Source organism: Cynara cardunculus (assembly GCF_001531365.2).
Source record: "Cynara cardunculus var. scolymus isolate 2C chromosome LG 2, CcrdV1, whole genome shotgun sequence".
In the NCBI taxonomy this organism is placed as follows: Eukaryota; Viridiplantae; Streptophyta; class Magnoliopsida; order Asterales; family Asteraceae; genus Cynara; species Cynara cardunculus.
The window spans coordinates 199,247-218,921 of record NC_037529.1 but is presented as its reverse complement, the minus strand read 5'-3'; the positions used below and the strand labels follow the sequence as shown (position 1 = coordinate 218,921).

Below are 19,675 nucleotides of genomic sequence, written 5' to 3'. Positions count from 1 at the left end.
GGAAGGAAGGAAGGAAGGAAGACAGAAGAAATGGGGTGGGTGGGGTGGGGGTTTTAAATGTAAGAGAGGGGGGGTTTGTGTGTAAATCAAGTGCCAGCTGTGAAAGCTTTGATCCTTCCTTCCATCATATCATATTATCATATCATGGCACTGGCTTGGCTTGGCTTTGGCTTTGGCTTTGGCTGGGCTGGGCTGGGCTGGCACCACACCACACATTCTCTCTCCTCTTTCTTTTTTTTTCTGCATTTTACTTTAAAAAACACATTACATTACAATAATTTGGTTTCTAGGCATACATATGATGATGATGATATGTCTTACAAATTATTTTTATAAATATATACTGTCCAAGTGAATAATTAAAAAAATATTTCTCAGTTTTTATTTTGTTTTTCTCTAAATTTAAATATTTTACAATAACTTTTATACTTATTTTCAAATATAAACTCATCAATTTCAGTATATTTGTATTCTTCTTTTCAATCAATTCTTAATTTTTATTATTGATTGATAGCCTCAAAGTTGACAAAGCATTCCATAAAATATGAGTTTACGACCGGTGGAGCAGGTAAGTCCACTGGGGGTTAACCGCTGATAGCCGGTATCATGTCACGGGCCGTCTCCTTATTTTACTGGGTTGGACTTAATAAGACTCCACCAAAATTGCTCCCACGAAACGCAAAGCCAAAGATTTACTCTTTTACCCTCCCTTTAATTTATATTTAGAAAGTTAGAACATTAATTAAAAATGTGGCACAACTGTTTAACATATGACATAAAATTTTGTTATAAAATATAACTTATTAATGTTTGACCAAAACTAATAAACTATGATTGAACACGTTTTGAGATACATTATATATATATATATATATATATTAAAAGTGTACTCGTGCAATGTAGCAAGATATATATCTTGATTATAATGTTTTGGTTTATTTTTTATCGATGTTATAATATAGTTTTATGTGGTTTTGAGAAATCAATAATGTTTTTATTTTTGAATAAAATATAAATTTAAAAAATATCATAAAAGTTTGAAAAATAATATAAAAGTTCTAGTTTTTTTGTATGATTTCTTTAATTCAATTATTTATTATAATTTAATTTAGATTTAATAACGAAGTAATTTATTTTCTATTTAATAATTAATTTTTTTAAAGATAATAATTACCTATCATCTTAATTATATTTTTTATATTTAAAATAAGAAGTTTATCTTGTATTTGATTATGTTTATCTGCAGTTAGTTACACGAATTTAAACATGAAAATTTAATAAGTTGTACTTATGCACAATTTACTTATAATCTTAAATTTTAAGTAATATGCATCAATAAGCAATACATCATGCGTAAAAAAATGGTTTTTTTTTTGTCAAATACTTTATAATATAATATAGATATTCAAATTAAATGTTACAAAATTATTGTAATATAAATTGCTTAATTTAAAATAATATTATAATTTAAATTTGAAAGTAAAGGTGTATTTCATTTTAGTTTTAATTATAAAATATTTGTATCTGTGTCCGTTAGTAGTTAATTTTATAACTCAAATATTATTCCAAAATTTATTGTAACTTAAAATGTAAGGGATTGTTGAGTGATTTCAAATACTTATTTTTTAAAAACTTTTCATATATGGATATGGGAAATGGATAATTGTGAGATGAGGTTTCCAAAACTCTCAAATATTTCATTATTTATTTGGTTAATTGGTCTTATAGTAGTGGAGATTTTCCAAAAAAACATTAGGAAATTTTTAAAAATTGCATTCCTTTTTGTATGTGTTAATAATTTATTGACAAAAACTCTAAAAAACTATTTTTTTTATACATTAAGTATTGTTTATTAATGCATATTACTTAAAATTCAATATTACAAGTAAATTGTCCGTATGTACAATTTATTAAAGTTCTATCATCCATGTCTGAATTCGTGTAACTAACTGCATATAAACATAATCAAATACTGGATAGGTATCTCATCTTAAATATAAAAAATCTAAAATATATTTAGGATAATTATTGAATTCTAACAAAATACTAAATATTATCTCTATATAATAATTATATTATTAAACCAAAAATAAATGACTTCTTTAGCAAATCTAAATTAAATTATAATAAAAAATAGAATTAACGAAATTACACAAAAAACAAGAACTTTTAGATATTCAATTTGATACTAAAATCGATACTTTTTTCTTTCAAAAATTTATGATACATTCAAATTTATATTTTATTCAAAAAAATAAAAACAATATTGTTTTTTGATACCATATAAAATCGTATTATAACATGGACGAAGACAGAATAAAGTGAAACATTAAAATCGAGATACAGCTTGCTGCATTGCTCGAGTCCTTTTTAATACTTAATAAATAAAATACTCATATGTGAATCTACCTAGAAAAAATTCATATGAAAATTCACATATAAATAAGCATGTTGAACTCATGCGTTTTTACCAATGATTCGCATACAATAATATTTAGATTTACGTTCTTAATATATATATATATATATATATATAAATGGGAAGGATTCAAACGATAACATTTTCATTTTACTAAGATACAAAAACACCATTTTACTATAATCACATGTGATAGTGTAGTCAATCACATGTTAATAATGAATCAAGCGCGAAAGATCTTTGGTACGACCTCAGGTGGCGGCTCGAGTCGCCCTCACACCAACAAAATATTTATCACATGGGATTTGATATAATAAAAGAGTGTTTTTATATTTTCGTAAAATGAAAATGATCTCTTTTAAACCTCCACCGTATATTTTTGTCATATTCAGTGATTCACCGACATTAGCTCTGTGTGTATATATATATATATATAATATGAATCGTTGAATATCTAAATTGTTAAATTAGTACCATTTTTACTTCCATATATGTTGGAACCTTGTTCTTGCGGGTTTTTAAAAGTAATATGAGGTATATATATATATATATATATATATATATATTCTTATATTAATTATAAATAAATAAAAAGGGATACAGCATCCCTCATTTATTTGATGAAAAAACTTTTTTCCCCAAAATAAAACGTCAAATGTTGATTAAAATATATTCAAACTACATATTAAAAGATTATTGACTCTATATCACATAAATGCATACATTTATAAAATATAATATATTACAGAAAATTTATTAAAATAATCAATTTTTTCAACCAAATTTATTGCCTAGTCATTGTTTGCATTGAATTTCCATTTTATCTAAATTTTATGTAAACGTCTTTCTACATATGCGTAAAGCCTAGTTTCATATTTTAAAAAATGTTTACGTAAATGGAGAAAAATTCTTTATGCAAATGGAGATCGTTATGCAAATTATAAAAAATTAACGTAAAGTTTTTTTAATCTAAAAACAGGTTTTATGCAAATGCATAAGACATTTATTTAAACTTTGGCTCAAATGAGAATTTTATTAAATTTTTTTGGAAAAAGATGAATTTGGTTGGAGAGATCGGTTATTTTGGTCAACTTTCCAATAAACTACATGAGCAATCGTTCGGCTGTGGCTTATTCGATCAGCCCATGACTTAATTGTTCAGCTGGAACCCATACTCCTTTAGACTCGGCCATTTCAATTTCCATCAATTCCCCAACTACCCTTCAACCTCCCATCTTCAACCCAGGAGACATATGCTTCCATCTTCAATTCATTCCTTCCATCTTTATTCTTTCATCTACATCCATCTTCAACTTAGGAGACGATCTGCACTCCTTCAACCTTTGTGTCCATCTTTTACGAAACTGATATTGAAATGATCTCTCAGTTTAAGTAGAATCTCTCAATCTGCACTCTTTGCTTTCTGTCTCCATTTGGTGCTGTTGGTTATGACTTTTCCTTCATCTGTCGATGTAAATTTTGATGAAACTGTGCAGTATTTCTCATAAAGTATTTCCAGGATAAGTATGTAGGTGTATTCATGAAATTGTGCAATAGAAACACATGGGAACATATGTTAAGCATAAAGTAGTGTGAGTTCCCCTCTTCCTCTTGTTTTTCTTTTGATGAAATTGTGCAATATATAGAACACACAGGGTTAAGCATATTTCCATGAGCATGCATCTGGATTTTAATGTACATTTTGATGGGTTCTTATCGGGACACATGTTAATGTTAAGCAGGAGGGTTGGTTAGGATACAAGATGTTTGATGAAATGTTGTAGAGAGATGTGGTTTCTATTTAGAAAATGCTTAAATTGATATTCAACAAAAACATGGATCGGAGGTAAAATGGTCATTTATGACTTTCAGACTGTTTATTCAGCACAACAATCGAACAACAACTTACTCGTTATCATACAAACAACTTTATCCGCATAGGTCTTAATAGAAAATAAACCGAACAACCCTTAAGTGTGATAGTCACCCTTTTTGTTTTGTTGCATTTGCATTTTGAATAACTAGAAGTGTACCTGCAGAATTGATCTCTATTTCGTCACTGATGATTACATTTTATTAATTTGTAAGGTTTGCGAGAACAATAGAGTATTGTTCTGGTGGTTTTAAGTTGTATGTAGTATTTTCTCGTATAAGTAGGACATTATGATTATTTTGTATTTAAACGTGTTTATCAGTTGAACATGCATTAGATTTATGAAGCTCTACATTAGTAATAATAAATTGAAAATGTTATATAATATAGCAACAATAACATATAAATATATTCATAATTGAAATTTTAAAAAACTGAGTTAAAAGAATTGAAACACACACACACACACACATATAAATCATTTAGACCAATCATAAATCTTGGTTAAATTAGCTTCTTTTTATCACCATACAGTTAATATTGAGGGTTGTCTTAACTTCACATTTATTAATGAGCAGTTACAAAAACATCAATCCCATAATTATAGCTAAAATAATATGTTTTTTTTCTTCTTCTTCTTCCAAATTATAGATGATTGTGTTTACATGTGAAAGGTAATTAGTTTAGTGTTCATAATTTTAAATAAGTGTTGATATGTGAAAGACACGAAGTAAGATTAGTTAAAAATATGTTCATAAAATGTGGATATGGTTTAAAAACTTAAATTTTCTTAGACTTTGAATGTTGGGTAAATTAGAGACTTATAAGTATGTATGTATGTGTTTGGAAGAAGGTATTAAAATGAGAAGTTGTTGGATATGGTTTTTGTGATGATGAAATGGATGTTTGAAGTAGGTAGGTCAAATGAGAATTCATATGCATATGCATATGCATATGATGGAATTGAAACAAGAGAAATTAAAAGCCACAGGAATCATGCTTTTTTCAGATGCCAAGTATTCATTTCTTTAAGCTTTTTTTTTTTTCCACTTGACAATTAATTAATTAATCAATTACAAAGGAATTCAATTGATGCATCACTTACCCTCTCATGACTAAAAACTAAAGCTTTTTTTAAAGAGGTTTGTTATGAAGCTACCCAACATGTATATATATAAAGATGTTGATTAATAAAATTCTATATTTATGATTTATGATTTATGATTTATGATTTATTATTGGTGTTTGTTAGATAGGAGAAATAAAGAGAAGTAAAATGAAGGGAGGTAGTGCCTAGTGCCTAGTGCTAGGTAGGATTGATGTAATGTGCCACATCAGTTAATGCACTCCAACCTGTGACCATGTGGAACCATCCCTATCCCCCTCTCACCCTCACCCTCACCCTCACCCTCACCCTCTATATAAACATTACATAAAGACGAGTGGACCATTTCTACCCCACTTCATTTCTGTCATGCTGCTTCCATTTGCCATTTGCAATTCTTAATTCTTAATTCCTAATTCCTCTGTTTATGGCCTAAATTTATTTAATTAAAAACACTCACAACCATCTTCTTCATTATCATTTCTCTTTCTTCATTTTAATTATCATCATCTTTTAATTATTATCATAGGTAGCTACAAGGGAATTGAATCAAGGGAGAGACCATGCAAATGCAATTAAGGCAATGGGACCACAGCCACCCAGCCATCCAGCCAGAGGTAGAGAGAGAGAGAGATGGGACACCAGGGAGGTCTAAAACCTTGTACCTAGCCAAACTAGGTGGCATCTATATATGATGCCAGCTAATTCTAACCCCTAACCTTGTGGAACCTACACTCCACTATAAACAAATTTACCTTTTCTCTCTCCCTCTCCCTCTCCCTCTCCCTCTATACATATATAATCACATATATCCAATAACAATCATCTTTTGCAAAATAACATCATGATGTTTGTCTTATAATCAACAAAGCCTTATGGAGAGAAATAGAAGAGCAGATGCAAAAAGGACAATAAGTTGGGTAAGTGAATGATTAATTAAGGAATGATTGACATATGGAAAACATTTGAAAAATGAAAGGTGGTAAGCTTATAGCACAAGATATGCACATGGAATGTTGTGTTTTGGCTTCTTTTTCACATGATGTTATTGTTAACAACTATAATGCACAAGGTATGCATATGCATGTTTTAATTAGATATAGATATATATACATATGTGATAGGATTCCTTAATTTTGTATTGTGTAAATAAATATAAGACATGGATGGAATGGTTTAGTTTTAGATGAGAATATATTATATATTACGTAAAGTGGAGATAATGGATGGAGCTTGAGTTTGAAGGCAAGCATAAGCATATGCATATGCGAATGCAGATGCATTCATATGTTGTATTATAATAATAAAAATGTATGGGGATGGGGATGGGGAATCCGATGCAAAACTTATGTAAAATACTTGGATTAGATTTTTATATATTAATGATGAATGAAACTTAAAGTGGCAAGAAAAGAAAAAAAGAAGAATGAGGTGGAGTGGGCATGTGATGGCACAGGCTTTATAACAAGATCCTTGTTAAAAGGGATTCAAAAACATGGATGGCAACTCCCTTTCTCTTTCTCATTCTCATTCTCAACTAACAATCATTTCATTACAATATTAATTCATTCATTACTCTTTCTTCTTCTTCTTCTTTATTATTATTATTATTATTATTATTATTTAAAAATTATTATTTATTATCTCTACTTATTATTAGTTATTCTCTACTTCATTGGTTGTTTTCCATATATATATATGACTAAACACAAAAAACAGTTAATTAAAAGAAAAGAAAGATAAAAAATGAATGTAGTAGTAAAATGGAATGGATGGGTAAACTAAAAGCAATGTGTATGTCTGAAAAAGTGCCTTTGCTACTACCCTTACCCTCCATGTCCATGTGTTTCATCATAACCAAACCATTAACATCAATTTCTTTTTTGTAAATCACACCACTAATTTACAACTTACAACCAATCTATCTCTTCACTTTATGATTTACAAGTGCAAAACATCACATCCACATATCATAGATTTATGATGATAAATCCATGACCTCATCTTAATTATCCACCAGGCCCAAATAATATTAAACGAGCCCAAATAAAAATAAATGGGCCCAAACAAGTGTTGTGTAGTGTAGAAATGAAATAAGCGGCCCACATCTTTTCTTGACTCGTCTTTCTCACTCTCACACACACACACACACACACACACACACACACACACACACACACACACACACACACACTCACCAATTTATGTGCGGGAACGGGAAATAAGCCTGCCGAAGCACGTGAAGCATGGAAATTTGTCGCATTCATTAGCCAAAGCCATCCACTTCAACTCTTGTGTCTTCTCCTAGGGCCAGGGACAGTCAGAGAAAAAGCCCAGATCCCATCCATCTACTACACATACACAATATCACTACCAATTTCTGCCACTCCAGATCTCCTCTCCACTCAACCATGTTTCTCTTTGATTGGTTCTATGGCATCTTGGCCTCCCTCGGTTTATGGCAGAAAGAAGCCAAGATCTTGTTCCTTGGCCTCGATAATGCCGGTAAAACTACCTTGCTTCACATGCTCAAAGACGAGGTCTCTTTCTTTTTTTAACGCTTCCATGTTTCTCCTTTTTTATTTCATCTCCATCTCAATTTTCACTCTTTTCTGTTGATTTCATTTAACCCTTCAGAGATTAGTTCAACATCAACCGACGCAACATCCCACCTCTGAAGAATTGAGTATAGGCAAAATCAAGTTCAAAGCCTTCGATTTAGGTGGTCATCAGATCGCTCGTAGAGTCTGGAAGGATTATTACGCCAAGGTATGTGCTATCTGCATCTTCCTCTTACGTAATCACCACATCTGTAAAATTCTTTTTTTCTTTTCATATGCGTCTCTGTCTTCCAAATGCTCCCATCTTAAGATGCAAACTGCAATCTGTATTTGCTCTGAAAGATGTTTACTTATAATCCCCTACTTTTCTACTATATGTAATTGGCAATGTTATTATTGGATAAAATTTTATTTCTGTTTTCTGCCACTCCGCCGATGATCCTCAATGTGTGTATATAGATCCAGGGGGAAAAAAGTCTACCAATAATATGGGCAGAATTATGCCACAGTAGTTACGAAATTAGCTTCTTCTTATGCCAAACTAAAGTAGTTAGTCTGAGATATTAATTGAATTTTGCTGGATTCCTTCTGTCAGTGCATGGTATCAGGTTTTTTTCTGCTTCTTTATCTGCATTTGGTGAAAGTTTTGGCAAAGTAGATGATATTGATTTGCATCTGCTCACAAGTTTGATGGCTTTAGAAAGTACATCTCTGTTATATATAATGGTATTCTGTAGTACATGGTGTTGGGGAATTTTCTAGGGGAAGGCTGGCAACAACAGCAATGGCAGAACACAGAACATGTATACAGGACAACACCAAAAACTGTCCTTTAGGTTTCAATGGTTCCCACCGTAAGATGGTTTGCTAGGGGTTACTTTGAGCCTGAGGGTTGAAATGATCCATCAACAAAACAGAAAGCAATGCAATTTGATACAAGCAGCATTATCAAAACTTATAACATGATTTGGAAATCCATTGATAAAAACACAGACGGCATGACAGTTAAGTCACATAACCATTGAAGGTTGAGTTGTTTCATCGACTAATTTACCATTCCATCCCCTTCGAGCAAATAAGACATTTAAGAGAAATTTCACTCATAAAACTACGTAATTAGTATGATCAAATTGTCAAAATAGTAACATTCAGGTTCATAGGCAAATGTGCGTCTTGTGTGCCATCGAAACCTTGATGTTCGAGAATATTCTTGGGGAAGACGGACAACAATAATAGCTGCAGAACATCGAACATGTATAGAGGACTACACAGAATTCTCATCGTGAAGGTTTCAATCGCCTACCATAAAACAATTTGATGGGAAATACTAGATGTGTTCTATTTCCTTGCTTGTTTTCTAGAAGCTGAACTAGCCAAGATTGATATCATGTGGAGACTTGTTAGATGACAGATGATGGGAAATATTGTTGGATTCATCACCCTAACTAGTCCTGGACTCCTGGTATTATGAAGAGACTTGATAGATATGGAGGGATTGAATAGTGTCAAACTGGGTGGATATGAGATGGAGATCGAATGACAAGATGTTACATTCTGATTCCTAATCCGCAGATCAAGAGTCAAGACTCTTGGACCTTCCACATGTCATCTGGATACATATGGCCACACTATGTTGGATATGTAAAACGTATTTGCTCAAAGGTCTTTGAACAAGTCATGATATGAATAAACATTCAAAATTCTTATATGCTATGATATGATAGTATGGCAATGTCCTTCAGTGACAAACTATAACAGCTATGGTATGATTATAGGTTCATCCATCATGCTTTCTCATATGCTATTCCCATCTGAAACCAACACAATTTTGTGAAGTCATAAAGAGTAGACTTAATTAGCCTGTAATAATATCTCACTCCAGTTAAAACCTGATATAGGTCATGCTTAGAATAGTCATGATGCATAACACACTTGTTAAAGAAATATATTACTAGGATATATGTGACATCAAATCTCCAAATACAGAAGAAAAAAGAAACATATCTCAAAATATTTTAAAGGTTTTGACCTGCACCAAAGTTAACATGTTTGAGTAATGGAAATCTTTTAGAACAAGATTCTAGGTATTGCACCGTTTTGTTACACAGCAACTTGCTATTGTAGAAAAATATCAACATATAACAACATAACTATTACACAGGATAATTGATAGAAGTATAAGGAAGTAAAATCTTACATGCATGTTCTACAAACTGCACAAACATGTCACACCCCCTAATTCCCCTAGTGATTATGACACCGTAAGATGTCTCGTAGCATTAAAATGTCAACAATCAGCATCAACCACTTCACAAAATGTGCTTCAGAATTACATTAAGTGACTCCCTAAACATAACAACATTCAAAGACTTGGACAACTTGTAAGTCCAACACCAACACTGTTCACAAGGTGATTACATAATATTCAGATGCTGAAACAATGTAGATAGTATAACATGAATCCTGACTGAGATTAGGAACCCCAGTTTTTCTTTTTACCCTTGCCACACCCTGACTTGCCTTCTTCTGAGATACGCGTCACTGGTTAGCTATTAAGCTTAGTGAGTTGATGGCTTTTCATGCAAAACTCCTTTTAGAACACATCATCAAAGTATGGGCATCTAACTAGTAAAACACATCATCGAAGTACGGGCATCTAACTATACCAACTTGTAAGGCAACATAAGTCACCATAACAAGCATACACCATGCATGAAAACATTTCAACGTAAACAATTAAGCTTTATATCACCATAGGAACATACTCCTAAATAACATACACTTTACGAGATCTCAACATTCATATATTATGTGCATCACTGTATTTCTTATGATACGCATAGATGGGCTCGCTCAAACTATCCTGGCTTTATTTCTAGGGAACAAAGGGGCTCATCTCACCCTGGCACATAGTTACGTCATCCCGGTATGTGAACCCACATACATACCATGGATTGACCCATAGAAGGGCATACAGTGGCACGTCCCACCGTGTTGTCTCCCTGCCGAAAGGTTAAAATTTACGTTTATGAAAGGTGTGACCGTATCGTTTTAGAAGGTGCCACCGTATGATATTCAAAAGTTCAAGAAGGTGCAACCGTACCTCGTAATCAACCAAAAAAAATTCTTGAAATCAACCAAAAAAGTCCCTCGAAATCGATAAAAAAAACTAAGAAATTTCTCGAAATCAAGCAAAAAACTTTAAAAATCCCTCAAAACAGTGGAATTAGGCTAAAAACACATCGGACGATATTGAACGTTAGTAAAAACATGAAGACACGTCGATAAAAACCTTGCTTTTTGTAATTATTTTTTGTCTATATTATATGGTGCCACCTTATAAAGAAATTCCTGGGTTCGTCCTTGATACATACCGACACAAAATTATCATTTTTTAAATAGCACAATAATTTAAGCATGCTAAATTGTTTAAAACGTGTAAAACACATGAAATACTTAACTTCTTTTAAAATATTGAAACATAATGGACATGTAGCAGTTTCGATAAACTGGCCTGGATTAGCACTTACACAATCATAGCATGCCTATTAAGTGCCCAAACATATTATTGAACGCTAATATTGATTTATTGTGCACAAATAAATGATCCGTGCACCCAAGAGAGGGGTCGAGGCGACACAACTGATGTTGCTCAACCTTGGCGACTTCCTATGTGACTTCACAAGTGATATCCAAGTCGCGTACCTTAAGCCGCTTAATTGGGCCACTTGCAAGTTGCTTCCATCGTCACCTGATACTTTGTCTTCATGACTTTGGCAATGTGACTCACGTGTTGCTTTCCGAGTTGCTTTTGGCATACCAAAAGCCTGCTGTTTGACTAACGGTCGAAGTTTGGCTATTCTAGGTCATTTTAACACCAAACTTCTTCATTCCTTTTGTATACAAACACTCCCAAAATGTTTATTTACCATATATCTTATGCAATGATGTGTATTAACAAATATGCATCAACTCTACTGACTTGTTTCTCTGTTCAAGCACAGCAACACATGTCACCAATTGTCACAAACTTGACGGCCTTAAGGTTTCTCTGTTTACTTCATTCACATACTAAAGAACTCCATAACATAATGTGCTACTAAACAACGTTAAAAAGAAGCTTTAACACATAATTATTACCTCATATCACTTAGGGGTGTTCAAAAAAACCGTTGGACCGCTCAAACCGGCCGAACCAAGTCAGACCGGACCGTTTTTGGCGGTTTGAGCGGTTTGGCTTGGTTTGGAAACTAGTAAAACCGGGCGGTTCGGTCCGGTCTGCGGTTTGGAACATTTTTTGGACGGTTTGAACCAAACCGACCGCCATATATATATATATATATATGTAATTTAATTATTTATTTTAATATTAGCAAGTCCAACTTTTTTAACTTATGGACTATAGTTCAAATATATCCCTAAGCCCAACATAAAGTCTAACATCTAACATAATCAAAATGGATATTTAATCTAAAATTATAAATTATATATGTTTTTTTTAGTTTAACATTTAAAGTCCATGAAAGGCCCAAACCGCCTAAACCGGTCAGACCAGACCGCCTTTTCATGGTCTGGTTTGACTGGTCTGGACACTTGATGTCAAACCGCTCGGTTTGAAAATTTTATAAACCGCCATTACGGTTTGGTTTGTGGTCTGAGAGGTTTAACCGGCCAAACCGGACCGCGAACACCCCTAATATCACTGATGGATGCTTCCAGAACTTGCTGTGAGCTTTCTGCTCCCTCCTTGCTCCTTTTCTCCCTCCAAACACACCCACAACTCAATCTGTTTCTTGGTTTTCTTCTGAGATGAATGGAGGGTAAATTTTGATCCGTGGTTTCTCCAATCCAGATCACAATCTCACTATAAATCATCCTCCATTATGGTTGTTAAGTTCTAAGCTTCATGTGTTTCATTATCTTGCAGTCAGGTCCACTAGTTCATACAAAAGGCTGAATAGCCCCTGGAACTCACAACTTTCGTCCTATCACATGACTAACCCCTCCCTTGAACTCCCCTTTGCATTTGAGTCCATTTTTGGGGTGTTAACAAACACGCCTCAGAGTGAAAATCAAGAGTTCCACCCCTACCTGCAACTTGTGAATATGTGCGAGTATACAAGTACATGATATGTGGATGCAAGGATTTACAAATTTTAAAAACATTGAGGATGAGGGTATGTGTTTGTATGCAACTATGCATGCGTATACATATACGGATCTAAAATCAAACCAATAATAGAAAGAAGTTGTTTCACTATTTATGCATCATCTAATATATATGATAAATACACACTAAAGCGTATGTCTTATTATGTTTTTGCTTTACCTATCAGGCCCCTATTATTCCGAACCATAACAAAAAAATAACTTGTGTCGTCTTTTATTCTCTTTCACGGGCATAAAACTTGAATTTCTTTTTTTTTTTTTTTAGTCTTGATTTCTCATTTTGCAATTTGTGAATACTCATTTCTTTTTTGGTAAAATCAGATCAAACTTGCCCTTGTGTATTCTCATATCCCCATGAATTCATAGTCAATAATTCGGGGATACAATCAATGCCCCAAATACCCCTATATGGGGATTCAGGCAGGGGAAGAAGCATCCTCTGCTTCCTAGTCCAAGACCATGGGCAAAACTTATGATCCAAACCACATGCTTTTACAGGGACTTAAGAGATTAACAACACCTTAATCAGAATTCACGCTTTAAAAGAAGTTGGTTGAATATTCATGTTCAGATATTCTATGTGCTTTGACAGCCATATATAAGATTCTACTTGTAAAGTTTCATCATCCACTATTACCACTATAATATGGCACTGTAAACCTTTGTGGAACGTGTTCTCTTTTTCTTGTCATCCTGAGTAAGGACTATCTGGAACATGAAGGTTTGTGGTCTTTCACTATAGCCCTAGTAGTATTTTTGAGGCTCTTGAATGCACTAGTAAAGCTGGCAAGTAATGTTTGCCATCATCACTGAATGTAGTTATTGATTTCGCATGGTGATGTACTTGTCAATCAGTCTGTTAGGGTTACATTTTATAGTTATTGATTCTGCCTGGTGGTTATTATTTAGTTTATTATGGCGGTACCCAGAATAGAATATAATGAGTTGAGGTATCTGTCTCATGGTTTTGTAAAATTGCAGGTTGATGCGGTGGTGTATCTAGTGGATGCGTATGATAAGGAACGGTTTGCAGAGTCAAAGAAGGAATTGGATGCACTTCTTTCTGATGAGAACCTGTCTGCTGTCCCATTCCTGATATTGGGGAACAAGATTGACATACCATATGCTGCCTCAGAGGATGAATTGCGCTACCACCTTGGACTGACTGGTGTAACCACGGGCAAAGGGAAGGTGAATCTCCAAGATTCAAGTGTGCGTCCATTGGAGGTATTTATGTGCAGCATTGTTCGCAAAATGGGTTATGGTGATGGATTCAAATGGGTCTCTCAATACATCAAGTAGGGGGGGTTGGGGGAATGGAGAGAGAGAGAGAGACATCATAACCTCTTGAAGAAGAGAAAAACAAAAAAAAAATAAAAATAAAAGGTAAGGAAGAACATTTGGATCCCAAAATTAGATTTTGATTCTTGATTGTGTAAGTGGGATTTTGTTTGATGTGGTTGTGTGGAAGAAAGTACCCTCTCTGTTATTTGTTGGTCTGTAAAATTTAAATTGTAGCGCGCTTAGACCAGTTTGAAATTGATTTAGTTTCGGTGCACTTTGCTATTTTGTGGATGACATGTAAAAGTATGGTCTGAGAAGCAGAAGCTGAAGCTGAAGCTGTTGTTTAAAAAGCTTGTTTTGACTTGTTTTATAGATGTAAAGGAAGAGGTGTTTTGAGGATTGAGGTGAAGGAGAGAATATAAGAAGTAGAATGGTTGAACTTTTTTTGATTTTGAATAATCAACTTTCTTAAATAAATAGATAGATGGTTAAATTTTTATAAATTGGTTAATTACATTATTTTAACTAAAAAACTATTTGTACGCGGTTAGAAAAGGAGGGTTTAAACAAACTAAAATTTCTAAAAGTTTAAAGAAATTAAATAAAAAGTTAAAATTGTAGAAAAAGTATGGATGATGGATAGATAAGAATAAGAGGTTTGGGGTCGTGCAGCTGCAGGCACTTTTCTATACCAAACTTTGATATTGATTCCTCAACGGTAATCCTATTTTGATTTAATTGATCCTCATTTACTTACTAGAGAGAGTTTTTAATTGTAACCTTTTTATTCCAACATAAAATGTTATGATTGATTTAATAAAGTTTATGATTAAAAAGAATATATATTGTTTTTAATGTTTAATAATGATTAGGAGGAAGAGGATATGCATTGTTTGAATATATATATATATAATATTTGGGTTTGTGGCAAAATGGGAGACGTTGGTGGCCAATTAAATGGGAAGCGTGTGGACTTTGTCAACTGTAAGTAACATACCATAACACCACTACTTCCATTCCATTCCAATCCACTCCAAGTGGTCTATTCATATTTGTTTGATAAACTCTCCTTTTTTCTATTCAAATAATCCAATCTTTTTTACTCAAATAACGTATTCCCAAGTTTCTTTGTTTAAAAAAATAAACATAATTTGAGGAGCTATCACTTGATTGAATTCTAATCCAAATTAGCATATGCTATGGTAGTGTAGTGGGTCCTTTCTACACCATTTTCTATATTCATATCAATCCTAAACCCAAAACCATTTAAGTAATATACTATTTTCTATAAAATAATAATATAACTTTAATTCATTAAGACTAAGATTATTAGGTGGGGGATATGAGTAATTGTTTTAGTACCAAGAATAATAATGGGAATTGTATTCAATGAAATTAAATCTCAAGGTAAGAAATAGTTTGTTGTTTTGAGGATTAAAAAACAAGGAAGGTTTATATTTAAGACTCTAAATCATGATGAATAATTAGTTGTTTCTTAAACCATCTAATCTTAATCACCAAAATTGTGATTTTGACCAACTGCCTTACAATTAATTAAATAAAAAATTTTAATCACAAAACTGTAATCTTAAATAAATTATCTTTATTGATTTATTTTTTCAAATTAAGGTATTATTTAATAAATTTTATGATTTATATTCATTCTCTTATTTTGTTATTGTTTTCGTAACAACCCAACTCTCTTTTTACATTGATCTAAGAAAACAATTTATAAAAAAAAATCATGAATTTAGTTTTGATAAAATATATATGTGTTTTTATTACAATTATAATCATAATCATAATCATAATCATAATCATAATCATAATCATAATCATAATCATAATCATAATCATAAAATTAAAATAAAGAAAAAAAATAATAGAGATGTTGCTTGTCCTTTTATTTATGTTGGTAATTAGAAGAGGGATGAGGGGTTGGGGTTGGGGTTGGAGTCGACTGGTACTGAATTAAGAAACAAGGGTATTCTTGGAATTTTAATGCTGGTTTCATCCCTTATAAGAAAGGCCCAAAAGCTCTCTTCCTTCCCTCCCTCCCTCCTCTCCTACAAACACAAACACAAACACAAACACCAACACCAACAGATACAGATACAGATACACCAACAGAGAAAAAAGCGTATTCCTGTGTAATGAAAAAAACTATGGAGCAAGTCATATTCAACGTTGATGATGAATATTTTTTGTATTCAGCATCTGAGATCATTTGTTGCAGAATTTGTCATGAAGCAGAGTTCGAAACCTCTAAACCCTTGGAAACTCCATGTTCTTGTTCTGGAACCGTCAAGGTATCTTTTACGATTTCCTTTTTCTTTTTCTTTTTTTAATACAAACCTTTGAATCTCTTGTGTTTTGTTTTGATTTGATCATCAGTTTGCTCACAGAGATTGCGTTCAGAGATGGTGTGATGAGAAGGGAAACACGATTTGTGAAATTTGTCTCCAGGTTAGGTCTATTGTTCGTATTCAAATACGGTTTATTGTCGTTTTCGTTTCATCAATGATCGGCCTTTACTTTGTCCTGTTTGTTGCCGTACAAGCTGAATTTGTGAAACAACGCTGCTACTCGTTTTTCCTTTTGAATTATTCATTCATGGAAATAAAAAAGAGGATGTCTATGATGACTATAACCAACAATTCAAGTGTGTCCGTACATGTGTCTTCTATTATAGAATAAATACAGATTACTACGCTCTAATTCAACTTTATTTTCTTCTGCTTTTCAAGTTTATAACCATCTTCATCTGGAAATTCAACTTTTCTAGGAATTACGATCATTATTTTACCCCTTGATGGTATCATCGCATTATTTGATTTTATAACTAAAATTTGAAAATAATAGTATTTATTTATTTAATGAATGATGGAAGGTCGGTCAAATAAATGGCATATACTCAACTTTTATATCAAGAAATCAAATCTGTATATTCATTTCCATATTCCTTGTCAACAATTAAAGCTACAGAAGACTACTTTTATCTCAAATTTTACAACTTTTTCTCTCCTCATTTCAAAGAAAAAGATGTGCTACCATTTTCGACAAAAATATCTCCTACCTACATAAACATTACATGCCTCATCTTTTTTCTTTCTGTTTAACAGATCATTATTATTATTATTATTATTATTATTATTATTATTATGTGGTCAACATTCAAAGCATAAAGATGTAGAGGATGAATTATTTGTTTGTTATAAACTGCAGTTGCTTTGATAACAATTTTGTTTTGCAAATGAGGAACATGTACCAGAAAAAGAAACCCCATACCAAACTAAAAAGGACATCTACTTTTGTTTTACGTTGCAGAAATTTGAACCCGGCTACTCGCTATCACCCCTCAAGAAGGCCTCTCAACACATTGACGACACTCGTCTCACCATTCGGTACTTACTAATTACCCTTTCCCAGCTGCTATTATATGCAAAACAAAATATGAGTAAAAATACAAGATATGGTGTTTTCTTGACATAAATAAACATGTTAATGTTCAGATTTCATTTGTTTGTCATTTTCTATTACTTTTATTCTCACTACCTTCAAATAAATAACATTTTAAAACATATCAAAATTCTTGAAACGAAAATATCAAAGATATATTACGTGACCGAAAAAAGCATCCTTAATTAAGACATCCACATTAGCTGTTTGCATTTAAATTAACAGCTCATAATTTCTTTTCAATATTAAATTTGCTTATGTATTTGGCTAATTATGGGTTGGCTGCCTTATATAATGTGAAAGACTGAAAGTAGAAAGTCTTGCCTTATCTTTCATAATCCATCTCCAAATATAATATATATTTTTTATTTTATGGTTTTAAATTCACCGCCAATATTCTTAAATTACAATCACCCAGACATGCTTCCTTTTTTTAAGTTTCAGACCCAAAAAGTACAGAAAAAAAAAACAATGATTGAAGACGCAATCCCCTTTTAGGAAACTAGTCTAGCCTAAGGACAAATATTCAAATTTAATGTTGCAAATTTTGTCTTAATTATAATAATTCACAATGATAGAGAAAGCTCGGAAGTTCCAAGAACAGATGAAAATCTAGAAACTGTTAACATTGCTATTGCCGGTGATGAAGAAGAAAGCTTGGTTGAACAAGACTACGCCGCAGAGTGCTCATCAGCTGCCGACACAGCTGCTTCTATGTGCAGAACTTTGGCTCTCATTGTAAGTTTTAAAATTACCACTTAGATACAAATATTTCATATAAATATATAAAATGATTGCTTCTTTCTCCTCCTAAAAAAGAAAGTAATACCAAAGACGTTCAAAGTCAAAATATATTTTATTATCTTGATTTTGATTTCAATTTTGATTTTGTGTCTAGGAAATCAAGTTTTTGGTCCTATGGTTTGAAAAGTCTCAAAGTAATGTTCACGTGGTATTAATCAAGCCAAGGTGGCCAACTATTTTTCTTGAAACAAAGTAAACTGTTTTAGCAACAAATTAAAATTTTGACGCCTTCATTTCAGCATGTTAGTATTTTAAACACAAATGATGGTGATGGTTTGTTGATTTGAAATTCTGAATACAAGACGTTTGGTTAAATGCCATGAAAGCTATAAATAAAAATGATGCCAAGAATTCCCCAAATAAGGCAAAGTTGTTATGAGACCACGTGACTATTGCTGCTGTCCTGTTCTAAATCTTATTATTGATGAAACCTTCCTGCAGTTTACCGTACTTCTACTAGTCAGACATTCCATTGGAGTCTTAATGGGAGAAACAGGGGATTACCCGTTTACGCTCCTGACGGTAAGTGCCCGTAACATAAACACAACTCCTTACTTACTAATCATCTTATTATGATTACGATTACGATTATGATTATGATTAATGATGTGTAGCTGCTAGTTATAAAGGCTAGCGGGATATTACTTCCAATGTACATAATAATGCGGATCATCGATGTGGTCCATAACAGCATCACATGTCAATATCAGGTTTGTCCCAGATTAACTAGTCTTATCTCATTTCATCTGATTGAGACATGGTGCATATAACTTGTACTATGATTTTGTCTAGCAGGAACCTAACAATACCACAATGAGCTTAGAGGATGGAGGGCATCACAGTTGATGATATAACCTTTTCATTTCATTCCTCCACACATACAAATATACGATATTTCAAAAACAATACAAAGAGTCGGTACCATATAGATATTGTTTGTACTACCAGCTGCCTGTATGTATATTATTAGTATCTTCCCCTATCTTAATGGAAGATGAGAG

General features: G+C 32.6%; 2 protein-coding genes across 3 annotated transcripts; both read left to right on the top strand.

The window, feature by feature from the left end:
• The first annotated feature begins 7,629 nt into the window (after positions 1-7,629).
• LOC112506601 (GTP-binding protein SAR1A) lies at positions 7,630-14,705 on the top strand. Its single transcript, XM_025110765.1, has 3 exons — positions 7,630-7,937; positions 8,035-8,166; positions 14,109-14,705. The coding sequence occupies exons 1-3, from the start codon at positions 7,809-7,811 to the stop codon at positions 14,427-14,429; spliced, it is 582 nt and encodes a 193-aa protein (XP_024966533.1). The 5' UTR covers positions 7,630-7,808; the 3' UTR covers positions 14,430-14,705.
• A 1,780-nt stretch (positions 14,706-16,485) lies between these two features.
• On the top strand, positions 16,486-19,656 carry LOC112505828. 2 transcript variants are annotated; one of them, XM_025109849.1, is made up of 7 exons: positions 16,486-16,720; positions 16,806-16,877; positions 17,739-17,815; positions 18,449-18,608; positions 19,116-19,196; positions 19,289-19,384; positions 19,470-19,656. In XM_025109849.1, the coding sequence occupies exons 1-7, from the start codon at positions 16,565-16,567 to the stop codon at positions 19,518-19,520; spliced, it is 693 nt and encodes a 230-aa protein (XP_024965617.1). In that variant the 5' UTR covers positions 16,486-16,564; the 3' UTR covers positions 19,521-19,656. The 2 variants fall into 2 exon arrangements, with proteins under 2 accessions (XP_024965617.1, XP_024965618.1); XM_025109850.1 differs by having other exon boundaries at positions 16,503-16,720; positions 16,817-16,877.
• Positions 19,657-19,675: the final 19 nt, after the last annotated feature.

Coding starts and splice junctions, on each gene's coding strand:
- LOC112506601 (XM_025110765.1), top strand. CDS start 7,809: ATGTTTCTCTTTGATTGGTTCTATGGCATCTTGGCCTCCCTCGGTTTA. Junction 7,938..8,034: donor TTCACATGCTCAAAGACGAG/GTCTCTTTCTTT, acceptor TTAACCCTTCAG/AGATTAGTTCAACATCAACC. Junction 8,167..14,108: donor GGAAGGATTATTACGCCAAG/GTATGTGCTATC, acceptor GTAAAATTGCAG/GTTGATGCGGTGGTGTATCT.
- LOC112505828 (XM_025109849.1), top strand. CDS start 16,565: ATGAAAAAAACTATGGAGCAAGTCATATTCAACGTTGATGATGAATAT. Junction 17,816..18,448: donor GACACTCGTCTCACCATTCG/GTACTTACTAAT, acceptor TCACAATGATAG/AGAAAGCTCGGAAGTTCCAA. Junction 19,197..19,288: donor ACCCGTTTACGCTCCTGACG/GTAAGTGCCCGT, acceptor AATGATGTGTAG/CTGCTAGTTATAAAGGCTAG.